At 35.8% G+C, this 15,856-nt stretch overlaps 1 protein-coding gene and 2 long non-coding RNA genes across 3 annotated transcripts; 2 read left to right on the top strand and 1 right to left on the bottom strand.

The window, feature by feature from the left end:
* Positions 1-1,693: 1,693 nt before the first annotated feature.
* On the top strand, positions 1,694-4,678 carry LOC110769814 (mitochondrial import receptor subunit TOM20). The gene is made up of 6 exons (XM_021973858.2): positions 1,694-1,938; positions 2,060-2,138; positions 2,268-2,437; positions 2,529-2,576; positions 3,314-3,403; positions 4,358-4,678. Exons 1-6 carry the CDS (start codon positions 1,840-1,842, stop codon positions 4,481-4,483), a joined length of 612 nt encoding a protein of 203 aa, XP_021829550.1. The 5' UTR covers positions 1,694-1,839; the 3' UTR covers positions 4,484-4,678.
* Positions 4,679-11,632: 6,954 nt separating this feature from the next.
* Positions 11,633-13,310, top strand: LOC110772002 (uncharacterized). Its single transcript, XR_002528965.2, has 3 exons — positions 11,633-11,790; positions 12,119-12,290; positions 12,895-13,310. It is a non-coding gene; the product is annotated as an uncharacterized LOC110772002 (long non-coding RNA).
* A 147-nt stretch (positions 13,311-13,457) lies between these two features.
* LOC148297756 (uncharacterized) lies at positions 13,458-14,082 on the bottom strand. The gene is made up of 3 exons (XR_015836688.1): positions 13,957-14,082; positions 13,792-13,854; positions 13,458-13,692 (listed from the first exon to the last, which is right to left on the bottom strand). It is a non-coding gene; the product is annotated as an uncharacterized LOC148297756 (long non-coding RNA).
* Positions 14,083-15,856: the final 1,774 nt, after the last annotated feature.

The following is a 15,856-nucleotide window of genomic DNA, read 5'->3' as shown; positions in this document are numbered from 1 at the left end:
GAAAGGAGAAGAAGGTTAGATTGGGGTTTGAAGATGTTGTTTAATACAATTGAAATAATGATGAAAGAGATAGGAGAAGGAGGAAGGAGGGGAGGTTTGGCCGGAGGTGGAAGGTACATGTAGTTCTTGTTAGATTTGGTAGAGTGTGCGGCGAGTGGCTTTCGAAAACTTTTCATTTTCATTTTTTAATTTTTTCGGACTCAATCAATAGGGTTAAAAGTGTTAAGTGAATGGGAATGTGTCAATAATTCAAGGGTATTTTAGGAATAATAGTGAGTAGGAAGATAAGATGGGAGAGGAAATAGGACATGGGTGGAAATAACAGCACTATTTTATAAATCAAATGAAGTCAAATTGACCAATTTGGTATGGTATGTTGATTTGCTGATTAATCTATCCTACATTAATGACCATTATAATTATCATATAAAATGTTAGTTTTTTAAAAGTTGGAAAGTTTACCCTTTATCATATAAAATGTTAGTTTTCATGTTGATTTTAGTTCTTAAAAAATTATTGCAAATTATTTAATTTTTTTTATAAATATTAATGGCATGTTTACTAATCTGTAATTGAATTTGTGACATGTTTACTAATCCATAATCGGATTATGAGGAATTGAATTGAAGAGAAGTTGGATTAAGGAGAATTAGATTCCGGATTCCTATTGAAGTTGTTTACTAAACCATATGAATTTAGAAGAGTTAGACTCCGAATTCCTATTGAAGTTGTTTACTAAACCATATGGAATTGGGGTATGAGTGGTGCTAATTACTAAAATGTCCTCATTGTTGGGTTAAAGTAGATGGCAAATTTGAAATTTTAAAAAATTGTGTGAGGATATAATGGGTAAAAAATATGATTTCCTAATGGGTTAGTTATCCATGAATTAGAATATCACCTCTCACCCAAGAATTCAATTCCTAATTTTGTGTGGCCACACTTACTTTTTTCTTCCTTGATGTGAAATAAAGGCAGGAATCCTCTGTAGGTAAAATTCAATTCCTTATTCGAATTCCAATTGTTGATTAATAAACACACCATATGAGGAATTGAATTAAGGAGAAGTTGGATTGAGGAGAATTAGATTCCGAATTCCTATTGAAATTGTTTACTAAACCATATGGATTGAGGAGAGTTAGATTATGGATTCATATTGAAGTTATTTACTAAACCATATGAAATTGGGGCAGGAGTGGTACTAATTACTAAAATATCCTCGTTGTAGAGTTAAAGTAGATGTAAAATTTGGAATTTTTAAAATTGTGTGAGGATATAATGGATATAAAAAAATGAATTCATAATGAGTTAGTTATCCAGGAATTAGAATATCAACTCTCACCCAAGAATTGAATTTCTCCAAAATTAGGAATTCCTACTGACTTTTTAATTCCTTAATGTAAAATAAAGGCAGGAATCCTCCATAAGTAGAATTTAATTCCTAATGAAAATTTCAATTCCTAATTAGTAAACACACCATAAGTTTAATGATATTTTTGTTCAAATCCTGAAAATAAAAAAATAATCCTTATAAGAAAAAAAAAACAAAAGAATTTTTGTTCATAAATCTCCGAAAGTTTCTAAACAAGGAAGAAAATTGGACCCGGGACCGCGCGGGCGAGTGACAGATTGCACACGTGTGAACCGCGAAAATCCTAAGAAGGCGGTTATAGGCATTGCCGTGGTGTGTCGCGCAAGGTGAAGTTTTCTACTTGTCTGCCTGCCCCTACAAAAAAACAAAAACCAAAAACAAAAACTGCAAACCCTAATAAGTTCCAGACAGTGAGCCACAAACCCCTTTGGCCCCAAAATCGCCGTCACTCACCTGAATCCAAAGCCATGCAATTCTCTCAGGACGACTTCGATCGCCTTTTGCTCTTCGAGCACACTCGCAAAACTGCCGAAGTTAACTACGCCAAGAACCCTCTCGATGCCGATGTTCGTGCCTCTCTCTCTCTCTCTCTCTCTCTTTCCCTGTTCTTATCTGCTTTCGTTTTTCAGTGATTTTCAATTTACATCTGCTTAATGGTAAACTCACCCGGTTGTTATTTTGGTGCAGAATTTAACTAAATGGGGAGGAGCGTTGCTCGAACTATCGCAGTTTCAAAGCCTTGCAGATTCGAAGGGCATGATTAATGGTAATTTTGATCAATTTTTTTGTTGCTTCTTTAAACCCTAATTAGAAGCTGTGTTAGTGTTTTATTTTAATTTTTAATTGGAATTTAATTTCTGTAATAAGAATGCAATTGAACACGAAATTTGTTTAGATTCGATTTCGAAGTTGGAGGAGGCTTTGCAAATAAACCCCGCGAAGCATGATGCACTATGGTGCCTAGGAAATGCCCACACCTCTTTCGCATTTCTGACCCCTGACCTCGACGAGGCAAGGCCTTATTTTGATAAGGCGTCTGAATTTTTCCAAAAGGCTGCGGATGAGGTTATTTTTTGCCTATCTGAATTCTCAATATTTGTTGTATTTGAATATCCTAGAATTGAAGAGAGGATTAACAGTGGGTTTGATTTTGCAGGATCCTGGTAACGAGCTTTATCAGAAGTCCTTAGAAGTCACATCTAAGGTATTTTTACTGTTATTTCCCTTGGAAAGCTATTCTGTTAGTGATATGTTATTGTATTATGAAATTTTTTGTAGATTCGACCCAGGAGTTCTCTTGCCAATCTTAGCTATTGACTAGAACTGAGTTTTTTTAATGTGGTTGATTGGAATGTTCGAATTAACTTTAGTTCAGAGGCCTAGGATGTAATACAATGGGATGAGGAAGTTCATAAGTAATAAAGTTAAAAGGTGAAGCAAATTCAGAACTGGTATTGCCTGGGCTATGGCAACCTTCAGATCGAAGGGTACAGATCCTAAATTGCAGCCATACATTATTATATAGTTGGGTATAGGTATTGGTGGGCTCAAGAGGTTTTCTTTTATAACATGATTTTTGGTACCATGGGGACAAAGGCTTAAAGAACCAAACAAAGCACAAACAGCCCTGGGTCTGTGGACCCAAGTTACCTCATCCCATATGAGCTGGATAATAGGTCGGGAAGGATTGAAGTCCTGACTAACTGTGGTGAAGGTAAGAGGGCGAGTGTTGAAGGGCATTATCATTTATAGGACCATGGCATGTGGCTGTTGTTTGTAATAAGAAGCAATCTTGTTCTGTAAAGGCTAGGCCTTCCTACTGTCCAGCTTAGGATCGAAAAATTTGCTTACTTTGGAGTTGGTTTAATACCTATGTAATTATATTAGTTTGATTCTACTTTACAAGTGCAACATAGGTAATTGTTGTTCATGTCTTCCTAGGCACCTGAATTACATATGGAGATCCATAAGCAAGGGATGGGTCAGCAAATTCTGGGTGGGGGACCTGCTGCTCCATCATCCAGTACAAAGGTTAGACTCTCAAATTATTACTTTATTCTAAGTGCATCCTGTTCCAGTGTGTTTCTTTGTTGTTTCCTTGGCCACAAATGTTCCTGTATTGGTTGTCAGCTGGCTGTTTGTAATTCTTATCGACATTAAATTACATTGTATTGGATTGAGATGTTTAACAACTTTCTCTTATGTTATCCATTCAACATATTATTTGGTTATATAATTAAGTAGGGACCCGCATGCTCAGTTACCTTTCCAATTCTATTTAAAGGTTAAAACATGTACCTGATTGTATATGATATGGAGTTTTTGAAGTCTACATCCTTAGCACAAATTAATGATTGAAGTAATAGTTATCTGATAATTTTGTAAATCATAAGGACCTAACGATGCTGATGCAATAATGCCTATGGGCTGACACTGCTGCCCCATTTTATAAGTTTGATTTGATAAGTAAATTACTCTTTTGTAGTATCAAATTACAACTTGATTTGCCTTGTCACGATTGGTTGAGAAGTCATACATATCCAAAACTGTAGTTGGAATTTTTATTTTTTGGTTAATTCATTGGTGTTGTTTGGTTACAGCTACAATAAAAGAAGGATAAGAATTGTGGATCATGGAATATAGCTTTCTAATTTGAGTAAGATGTGGCGGTTAGGATCTAAAGTAAGAGGTTGTCCAAAGTGTGAAGTACCCCGACCCCCACCCCCACCCCCACAAAGGGAATATATAGATAAATGCACAAGTGCACTAGATTACAATGAATACTAGTTTTTGTACTGACCTTCGATTACTTGTAGAATCTTTTCCATATTTTGAACTAATTTGAAGTCCTGTTTATGTGCAAATATGGGTACATAAGTATATGTTTCTTTAGGATAGTTTAAGCTTTTCATTGTTTAGATGATAGAAAGCTTCATTTTGTATTCGTAGGAGGAATTTCTAATTAAATTGTTTGTTTTATTCCAGACCAAGACCAAGAAGAGCAGTGATCTGAAGTATGACATATTTGGATGGGTTATCCTTGCAGTTGGCATTGTTGCATGGGTTGGAATGGCGAAATCCAACATGCCACCACCACCACCCCCAAGATAAGCTTTATATATCTTATGACTGAAGTAACCCTTCCAGTGCATTTGGTTGAAGGTTAATATTTTCTTTAAGATACTCATCTGGTTGAGTTGTAGTAATTCAAGTAAATCATGTGGTATGCTAACTACATGTTGATTTTGACCATAAATTTTTCTGTGTTGCTATTCTAATTAGGAATATCATTTTTATATGAGTTAATTGCTTGTTCTCTTACAAAATAATGGATAGTGATCTGTGTTGGTTGGTTTGCGTATGTTCCCATCGAGCTACTTATTGCCTTGCTCTTCAGTACTCTTTAGAGGTTTTCCCAGAATTTATCATTTTTTGGTGGTATAATATGTCTGGGGGTTCGGTCTAGAATGTTTTCTTGTATTATCATATTTTAAACCACTTTCTAAGTGGCATAATGGAAACTAGCCAGCTTTCTAAAAAGATATAATTGTAGCCAACTTTCTGAAAGGATTTAATTGTGGCCAACTTCACTGAAAGATACCTGAATACCCTTAATCTCATAACCTACACGCGAAAGACAAAAGAAGAAAAGTATTCCTCAATCTTTGGAATGTGCGCCCAAAGTCCTCAACTCACAATCTGTGTCTAAAAATTTGAGTTGAGGTTCTATGAAAAAAAGGGGTCTTTCAACTATAATGAATTTTCCTCTATCAGCTGCCTTCTCCTCCCTCCATCTCTCTATGTTTTTGTCATTACTGTAGCGGTGACAGAACTAGTGGAAACATCACCAAAGTGAACGGTGTTGTTGGAGTTTCCTCTGGTCTCTACTCTCTCTGGCGATCTGTCCAGCAAAAAGCTCTGAAGCAGTTTGTGAATGATGTCTTTTTTTTTATTCCCCCTTCTTTTTTGAAGACCAGAGATGAACGAGGAGATAAGTTGGGTTGTGGTTTGGTCCTTTAAGAGATGGTGGGATTCTTAGACTCTTTGGTAATCAGGGTTATTTTAGTCCGAGATTGCTAAAAGTTGGTTGTTCAAACTTTTAACAAACGTGGCTATTTTGTCTTTAGATTAGTTGGATTCCGGCCATTTTTCAGGAAGATCTCTTTGGTTTATCTTGTGTTAATGTTTCACTCCAGAGTTAATAAGGGAAGAAGAGATCTATATTGGTCAAGTTATTGTTTGGTGCTTCAAATCCTGTTTTTAGGTTCACGCATGCAGAAAAGTGGAGGGAAACATGGGGAATGCAGAGTAGCCTCTCTCATAGAGAAATTCATTTCATAATGATCTGAGCATTTATAATATAAACAACTGTAATTGAATTTTCTGGAGCTAACATAATGTTATGACATTTTGGATTTCCACTAATTGATCAATTATTAGCCTGAAACTAATAATTATAATAACAGCTTTATTAAGTACCTAAAGCATTCTTATGATGAGCGTATCTTACTCATGCTAGATCTAAGTGGATTCCAAGTATACGACTGTAGTTGAAATTGGAAATTAATGGGGTTCATTATTCTTCCTTCTTTTTTTTTTTCTTTTTTTTTCTTTTTTTCTGATTAATGGAGGTGGGAGGGTTTCAAACTTGCTACCTCTTCCAACATTTAGAACATACGTACTACTAGACCAAGAGAGCTGTCTTCTTGAATTTATGTCAGATAAAACTGTAATAGACTTTTCCATATTCATAGTAACCATTCAAACTGAAATGTTCATTTGTGTGTATGATTTCTGAAATGTCTATCAGAAAATTTTTCCGATAAGAAAATAAACATGTAGAAAAGATCTCTTATTATTCTTTTAGAAGGTACTTAGGACTGCACAGATGAACATGTTCTCATCCATGTTTGTGTTTGTGAGTAATTTTTTGGTGCGAGGATCACACAGCCGTGTGATGCTATACTCTAGGTTCATAAAATATCAACATTGTCATCCACCATATTGTGGATTAGTAACACTACTATGTACAGTAGTGTGACCATCACACCAAGCCAGGTATTTCTCCATGATTGGGAGCACGCAAACACAAGTCTCCACTCACAAGTGGTGAATTTTTAATTTGTATGTTGAGTTGTTAAAAATAAGTAGAGTATTGGTCAAAGATGTTATCTGAAGGCCATTATTTAGTCTGACCCTCCTTCAAGAGGGTATGTGTGTCATGTTTTACTCCGGCACATGGACATACCAGCATGTTCCCTTTGACCATTTTGCCTATAGATGTCACACTTCCATGGAAATATGATGTAGTATAAGGTCCTTGTTGTTTTCTTACCATTTATTTCTCAACCTCCTTCATTATTTAGAAGACCAACCCCTGGAAGCTAAATTGTTGGTAGAATATCAATTTCTGATCTGTGAATATGTTAAGTTGACTACATTGGGACAGAGCTAATATCTCCTACTTGGCCTAAGATTTTTCATAGCATATCTAGTACAGGAGACCGTGTCTTGAAAAGTAGTAATGCACAATCCTTGGAAAGAAATAAAGCAGTGGCTAAACTGTTGAGGCCTACTTTATTCTGGTGGGGTGCTCCCTTTCTTTCTTTTGGCTCTTGGTCTGGTCAGTGCTAGAACAATTTTTTAGGCAACGCAGATTATTTCGTCTTTTAGTAAATATCAGATTTTTCCTGTTTTAGTAATGATCAGATTTTCATGCATCAACATTGACGCTCAAATTAATCACAATCATCAATGTAATGATTTTTCTTAGTTTGAGATTTTTCTTTATTGAAACTTTGATGGTGTTTGTACTCATAAGTTTGCATTTCTCCTGCAATGTTTTAGACTTGGAAAATGTTAAGTTTTTGTTAGACTCGTTATAAAACTCTTTGTAAACCTAACACCACTCTTTAGACTTGGTGAGTGAGCTTTATTTTCTTGTCATAGCAAGTGATCCAAGCATTCATTTTTCCTTTTTTCTGGTTTGTTCCCCTTCTTTGGAATGTATTTTGTTGCCTTGAAGTTGTCTCAGCATAAGTCATTACTGATGGAGATGAACTAACATCTGAACCAAGCATATTAACCAAGCTATAGTTTGCTGTTTAGCCAAAGACGAACCCTGTCGGCAAGCCTGGTAGATTGATTGATAAAAAGTTTTTGTTGAAAGAGAGCTCTCTGTTCAGGAATTGATAGGGCGGTGCCAAGTTGCCAACAGGAATAATACGTAGAGAATCTTAGAATGCCTCATCATGTTTAATTATTGAACAACCTCCTCTCCTTTCCCTTGTCAAGGTTGTTTAATTCATCCGTAGGCCCTCCCCCATTTTCTATTATTGGTATGGAAAGATGGCATATTCTTGTTGGACACCTTGCCATTAGTGGAAAGAAAAAAAAGATGCTCTCTACACCATAATATAACTAATTAAGGCTGTGTAGGTGGAGTTTAGGAAATATTTAGGATATTGTTAAAGCATCAATAGTTAACAAAGCATTCCACTTTGGTTGCCTTTTTGGGTTTTATTCTAAGTGTAAGAGATCCTCCTTCAAGGGTGAAGGGTGAAGGGTGGTCTGCAAGTTGTGCTAGAATAGCCTTAGAAGAAACTGGAACATGGAATATATATATATAATATTTATTTTGCCGCAAAGACTGCCTACTTTCTGTGTTTTTATTTTTTCTCTTTTGAAAGAAGAGGTCCTCTTTGATGCATCCCTGTTGGCCAGACTACCAATTGGTGGTCTTTTTCCTAGATTAATTTTTTAACACTTCCTCATAGGCCATTATAATGGCTCTCCTTCACCAATGGGGGAGCTATTAGGTTGGCCAAGTAATGCAGGGCTTATTGTTTGTTTAGTGTCACTCTCCCTTTAATACTTTGAGCAAAGCAGAGAGCCCTCATCATCTTTAATAATTTCTTAGTGTGCTGTGAGACTTTGCTGGGGGAGGAGGCATCCACGTGTCTTCCTTGTGTGTGTGTGTGTGTGCGCGCGCGCTTGTGCAACGCAGCATTGGCTATAGGCCCCAATTATATTGGGTGCCTTTGGATGAGAGCAACTTGTATATTGCTTGATAGATGAACTATTGGATGCTAGCGTCGGCTCAATCTGCTCTTGAAATCAAGGTAAATGCATAAATATGTTTTATATGTTTTGTTAGCAATTGGGTTGTGTTTATTTGGTTGGCAAAGGAAGGAGTCTTTCTCTCTTTGCAGATTAAAGACTTAAAAAGAGGTTTTAATTTGTTAAATAGTTTATTTATTTAAAGTATGTGGTGGTGGGGTCTGGTAAATATGATGAAATCAAAGTGTCACAGTCTCACAGTTGTTTATTAGTTGCCAGTGGATCTTTGCACAGTAGACATCTTGCTGGATAGGTTATCGCCTTCCAAGTTCTGATTTATTTATATATAAAAACAACTTTGGAAGCCCTTATATTGCGCATGGATGAATTTTTGAATTAAATTAAGGGAAGGGTCTTTTTTTATGTACTCTCTGAATCTCTCCACAAAATGATCAAAGAACACTTGGTCCTTTCCCACGCGTAGTCTATAGGAATATCTTGCTTTTAGTGAATGGTTTTAGGACCAGAGGGCGATTGAATTGAATTGAATTGATGGCCTGCTCTGCACTTGAATTGAAACTGTATCGACATTTTTATCGTCTCATAGAGAACACAATGGAAATCATGTCACTGCCGACAGGTGTGTGATATCCAAGATCTAAAATATCTAGGGTTTTGGAAATATCATGGGTCCAAAAACACAGAAATGTTGGGAAATTATCGATATTGATAAAAATTGAATAAAAACTATGAAAATTGTAAGAAAACCTTGGAAATTTTGATTGAAATTTTAGAGACACGTTTGTGTTCCAAAATATCCCCCTCCCCAAAAAACGATAATATTTCTGATATGTGTTCCACGATAAGTAGGTGAATTCTTGTTTCGATATGTGAGTTAGATTTAACAATTGACTAGTGATTTTCTCACTTTCGTTTTGTCCCTTGGGAATTAGAGAGGTATAAATGGATAAAATGGAAGTGAGAAAACTGTTTACCTATTGATTAGTCTAAACAAAATAACATACTAACAAGATAACATTATATACATAGATACATATATGCTACGGTTGGATTACTTGCATTGCATCCATCGCCATACTATTTTAATCCCACCCACAACCCCTCATTATAGCATTTCCGCCAAATGTGACCTCAATCACCACTTGCATAAGGCGTACATTATCAGGTGAGGTTAAATGGGGTTAAATGCTGGGCCAAGATGATAAAGGGTTAAAGCCATCTTCAATTTCCAATCAGCCTCCCCCAACATGTTTCATTGCCCAATTTAGATTCGGCCCAACTTGTAATTTTCAATTGTACCCTGCCTTCAGAGATGAGGACGGATGATGTCACTTTCCAAGTAAAACATCAAAAGAGCTCATCTCTAAGGGAGGAGAAAAACTTAATTGCAAAATATCAATTTTTTGCTATTTCTAGTCAATAATATTATATTATGTGGAAGTGTTATGATACGTGTCATAGCATAATTGGCAAGGGATAGCAAAATAGTGTTATCCCCATTTCATGGAAGTCTTTCTCTCAATGGAGATGTTAATCTAACGTAGCACTTTTAGTAGGTAGAAAAAATAGTTGAGACTTACTCCAACGGAAATGTTAAATCCTACGTGGAATAACATTTCTCTCCCTTACTTTTATTTGTGGTCGTTTGACTTTGTGATATTATATCATTATTTTATTATTATTTTTCAATTAATGTGATTATATTGCAATAAATTAATAAACAATATGTAATAAAATAATATTTTAATTTGACATATATTAGGTGGATTGTAAAATTATATTATATGTTAAATTGCCACGTAAGTCATTAATTTCAATTTTAATATTTGATATTTGACATTTCCTTTGGAGGAAAAAAACTTGTATGAAACAGAGATAGCACTGTTTTGCTATTTTGGCCAATCATAGTCTGTCACGTGAAAAAATTATCACACGTAACATACTGTGATTGGCCGAAAATAGCGAAATAGTGTTATTTCTGTTTCATGTAAGTGTTTCTCCCATCGGAGATGATGAGGCTAAAAACAATAATAAAGGCATGAAAATGAGCTGCTGTTGGCGACACGTGGAGTGCATAACCAAAGCACAGAGTCAGTGGGTAGGGCAGTCTTGAGTCCAAGTGTAGGATTTGCAGATTTGGTCCCAGAGAAGAAGCATCCGGAATCAGAAAGGCTAGTCAGCAGCTGCCCTCGACAACATTAAACAAACCCAAATTATCATAAAAGTTTGTACGGCCAACAAAAGAAGAAGAAGAAGATGAATCTGAGTGTAGTGGCCAATCTCCCACCACACAACACACATTCCTATCCGAGCTTTGAATTGACCATTTTGGCTCTGCTTAAACAAAGCAGAAAATTGTTACCCACCCACAATTGTGTGTGTGTGTGTAGTGCGGGTTAATAAACATGTTGCAGTTATTGCCTTCCAGCTGCTTTTTTAATTTTTTTCCCTTGTTCTTTTGTGGTAAGTAAATGAATCTAATGAACCCCAAAACAGGACAAATATTATGATATATATCTTCAAAACACATGTTATGTTGTTACATGTAACATGTGCATACATGCTCGTAGGGAAATATACAATTGAACAGGCAACCGTCGTTGATGGTCTCCTTTTTTTTTATAGGTGAAACCCAAGGGTATCCACCGCCGATAATAGTGACTAATCCCTTTCGTCGTGGGAGCTCTCCCAATGGAGGTAAACGGCTGGCCACAAAATGCGCTCCATTCCCATGGGTGGGGATCGAACCCCCAACCTCATGGTTAAGGAATGAAGTGAGCTATCACAACACCACATCTCATGGTTTGATGGTCTTCTTCTTTGATTCATGATTCTGATCTTGATTTTGAGGTGGAGTGCTTCCAAAACTGTTGTTTTCGACGTGAACCCCATGCGGAATTTATGCCCTCATGCAGACAACAAAATATATACTAGATGTTCCCTCCTCCCATCATTTTGAAATATAGGTTCTATGAACTTAACATTTGGCGTGTATACCTAATTAAGGGGAGTCCGGTTTTCCTGTTACCAAAGTTCCTGTGCCCCCATGTTTCCTCCTTAGTTTTGTGACATGTGGCACACAACTTAACAGGAGTTTAACTCTGTTAACTCTCTTTTAGTTTTTTTTTTCTTTATTTAAAACAATTAAAATATATTATATTAGAATACACGTTTGACAAAAACATTTTGCAGGCCTCTTCATCTTCTACGCTACACTTCAACCCCTACGTCTTCTCTGCACTGCAAAACTCAGCCACTTCATCTTCTCCGCTCTACAAAACTCAGCCCCTGCATATGATTTGTTTTTCTAGTTCACTCATCGGCTGCTGGTTCATCAGGTAAGCACGCTATGCTCTTCATGTTTTTTTCTTTTCTTTTTTGATTGCTGGTTTTTGAGCATCGTATGCAAAACTCAGCCGCTTCATCTTGGGTATATAATTATCAAATGAATTGCGTAATGGGTATATAATTATCAAAACTCAGCCCCTGCATATATTTCACTCGTTGACCACTGGTTCGTGAGGTAAGCCAGGCTCTACTTCATAATTTTTTCCCCCTTTTTGGTTGCTGGTGTTAGAGCCATCGCACAAGAAGCTTTTAAACGATTAATTTGCTATACTTATATACCCATTATGCAATTCATTTGGTTTCAATACTTTTTTTCAGAAAAAGAGAAGGAAGAAGGTTGATCACTGAAGCATACCTCCAGCATTTTGGTTCATTGGAAGTTAATTCCCATCCTGCCTTTTAAATTGATCATATTTTCAAGCTATGTCTCTGGACACTTGGCTACAAAGGCAATTCTGGGAATTTTTGGGTGTCCAGAGATGTTTTTGGGGTGTGTATCAAAAGCTAATCACCCTTATATACGTAGGGATGAATGCTTTATTGGGTGTCCACAGATACACTATTTAATGAATGCTTTATTGGGTACTAATAATTTGGAATTTGTTAAATGGTGAAATGGTTAAGAGTGGTGATTAGATGGGGATGCTGTCCTTAATGTTGAACAACTGCTTATGAATGGAGCCTTGTATGTTGGTCAAACTGTGTAAATGTTATTATTATGTTATATATCTAGAGTGCTTGCCTATGTAGCTCATGTCTATGAGTCTAGCTATTTTCGTTGTCATAATACATTTCAGATTTAAGCATTTTGTTTCTTGAAACATTATTACTAGTTGTGGGTTCTGTTCTCTAGCCCAATGTGTGATCTGTAATTTCCAGATACAATGTGCAGGTTTGCTTAAAATAGATACGAGAATGTAAGTGTAGGTGGGTGTGGGTAGTGGGGGATCTTTGGTGGTTGACATTTGGCTTCTATTTGAAGTGGTTTATTCTTTGAGTAATGATGCTTGCAACTTCTGTAAGAGTACAGTGCCCTGCATCTAAAATCAGTATCTACAAAAAAAATTGATTAGAGTCTCTAACTTGATTTGTAGGAGGAAGAGAAACTAGAAGAGGTACCTGAAATTACCCACAGAGTATACCTGGATATTGATATTGAGGGACAGCACTTAGGTATAGCTTCATGTCAATACTATTACATGAACCACTACAGGCCAAAAGTTAACAAAGAGGAAGCTCACAGCCCAGATGATGTTCTAGTGAAAAAGGTGCAAAGAAGAAGGGATCAAATTCTGGTGAAAAAGGTTCTAGTGGTAGTCAAAGTAGTGAAGGTGGGCATGGTAGGCAGGAAGTGAACATTGAGAAGCAACCATTGCTGAGGTTCATAGTGATGGGAAGGAAATCCTGTACAATAAACATTATGTATTATTTTTCCTCTAAAATCTTTTCTATATGACCCAAAATTCTATGAAGTTTGTATGAGGTTCTGCATTATTAACATCATTGTGCATTCTTCATCATGTTCTGACATGGAGAGAGCTTATTTGAAAGTATGCAGCATGATTAATGCCTTCGTGGCTTGAAATGCAAGTAATATTTTCATTGAATATAATACTTCAACACCATAAGAGGGCAGAGATGCCAAATATCAGAATAAGTTCAAATACCAAGACAGGACAAACATAACAAACGTTCTAAATCAAAACAGAGTTGTAACAAATTATGGAACCCTTGTTAATTGAGAGCTGAACAACCCAAATTCAACATTATGACGCTTGGTGACTCTTGTCAATTGAAAAAGGTGGATCTACTTCAACATTATAACTCTTGGCCCCGGCACTTGTGAATTGAGAGCTAAACAACCCACATTCTCCTTCCAATGGTGATTGTGCCTACACTCATACAATATATATATGTCAAAAGAGCGAAATATACTCAATCAAGTAAATAATTATGATTAAGAAAAGTTTTAACTAAATGCAATGAAGTACCTGCAACAAGTTGACCATGCTAACTGGAAATTCCATGCTTAAATTATTGACAGCAACAAGTTCCTACAATTTTTTGGGTTCAACCAATACAGTAAGAAAAATACAATGAAGCTACAGGGTAATAAACAAAAAAAAGATGAAATTAATAACGAATTTATACAATACCTGTGAAAATTCTGATAGAGGTGTTGGAACAACTTTCGTAGTAGGAACACATATTGAATCAACACTGCTTGAATGTTGCAATTCTGTTTTTTGAGTTCTTCTCTTCTTTGTCAGCTTCTCCAAAACATACTACATCACCAAAATAATCATAATCTACCATCATCCTCGTATCAGCCCAAAAAATATTAGTGATCAAATCATCTTCATCCACTTGTATAGCATAAAAAAAATTAGGATCATTCAATTGCATTTGTTGCAGATACTCTAACACACCACCTGTATCTCCTAACTTCATTTCTCTTGTTCGTTTTGAATGTAAGTAGTTCTTGTAATCATCAGGAATAAATCCAAGACTTTCCCGACCACCAGCTTGTCTACTTAAAAATTCAAGAGTTGCTTTGGGAGCAATTCCTGAACTATCAGCCATATCAACTTCAGCTATTTGTGCAAGAGTGATCTTCCTATGAGACCTAAACAAATGAGTCTTAGACGGACTTGTAGTCACATGGTTATGCTCAGAAACAAATTCTATGACACGATACTTCTCATTCAAATGACAACTAATTTTCATCCTTGCTAAGCATCCACATCTTGTCTCAGCACGATGATATTTCACATTAGAAACACGCTTATCAATTTTACGCTTACCTTCAGCGAAGCAAACAAAAAGCCTGTCTCTCAACTGGCCACTTTTGAATTTGTGACAGCTACTTCTTCTAATACTAAAACCAATATTGTATGCATATGCATTGTAAAATTTAAATGCTAAGTCTTCTGTCTCAAACTCCATCCCAATCACAGGAATTAGTTGTTTTTGAATGCTAGAATGAACCAAATCTATTTTTTCATTACCTTTCATAGCTTGTGATGACTTTTCGTTGCTTTCACCTTCTGAAATGTTCAAGCCAGGGCTTGTTTCACCTTCTCCACCTTCCATGCAATTATTTTCCATATTCATATCCTTCAAAAATTGAATCAAACAAAATTTATACATCTAAAATATCTTCCATAACAATAAAAAATTACAATTGATTCAATAAAAATTAAACAGAGCTAAGTATTGTACAATCATATGTTCATATTAGTTATTGATGAAACTAGAAAATGGACATAGATGAAAACCAAAACATCGGAAAAACAGTGTTTCAAGAAAAATTAATATATTTTATATTAGTTGTTACTGTAGATGAAAATGAAAAGTCATCACAATTGAAACCAAATGAATTTGATTCAAATGAATGGCATATTGGGTATATGATTGTCGCAAGTTATATATTTATAAGTTTTTCATAAGATGTTGAAAAACCAGCAATCAAAAAGCAGAAGAAAAAAACATGAAGAGTAGAGTGTGCTTACCTGATGAACCAAGAGCCAACAAGCGAACTAGAAAAACAAACCATATGCAGGGCTGAGTTTCGTGGAGTGGAGAAGATGAAGTGGCTGATTTTTGCAGTGTTTTTACGTCTGTAGGGGTTGAAGTGTAGCGTAGATGATGAAACTACCTACAGTGTTTTTATCAAACATGTATTCTAATATAATATATTTTAATTGTTTTAATCAAAGAAAAAAATTACTAAAAGAGAGTTAACAGAGTTAAACTCCTATTAAGTTGTGTGCCACATGTCACAAAACTAAGGAGGAAACATGGGGGCACAGGAACTTTGGTAACAAGAAAACCGGACTCAATTAAGGGGCATGTAGCTCTAATGGTTAAGAGTATTTATTCACAAATTCAAAGTTCTAGGTTTGATTCCTCCTTTCTTGATATTGCTTGTATAAACAAATAAAAATAAAAATATTTGGCGAGTTTTATTTTAATTTCAAGATCGTGTACAACAGCCATATGCCACACAAACAAGAACACCACCAAAATTCTACACAAAATTCTAAAGAGTGACAA

The sequence above is a fragment of the Prunus avium genome, chromosome 1 (assembly GCF_965620075.1).
Source record: "Prunus avium chromosome 1, drPruAviu1.hap1.1, whole genome shotgun sequence".
Taxonomy (NCBI): domain Eukaryota; kingdom Viridiplantae; phylum Streptophyta; class Magnoliopsida; order Rosales; family Rosaceae; genus Prunus; species Prunus avium.
This window is presented reverse-complemented; position numbering and strand designations above follow the sequence as displayed.

Bases quoted from the DNA above. Each gene is read 5' to 3' on its own strand.
- LOC110769814 (XM_021973858.2), top strand. From the start codon at position 1,840: ATGCAATTCTCTCAGGACGACTTCGATCGCCTTTTGCTCTTCGAGCAC. The intron at 1,939-2,059 runs GTTCGTGCCTCT...ATTTTGGTGCAG, and splicing joins AGAACCCTCTCGATGCCGAT to AATTTAACTAAATGGGGAGG. The intron at 2,438-2,528 runs GTTATTTTTTGC...TTGATTTTGCAG, and splicing joins TCCAAAAGGCTGCGGATGAG to GATCCTGGTAACGAGCTTTA.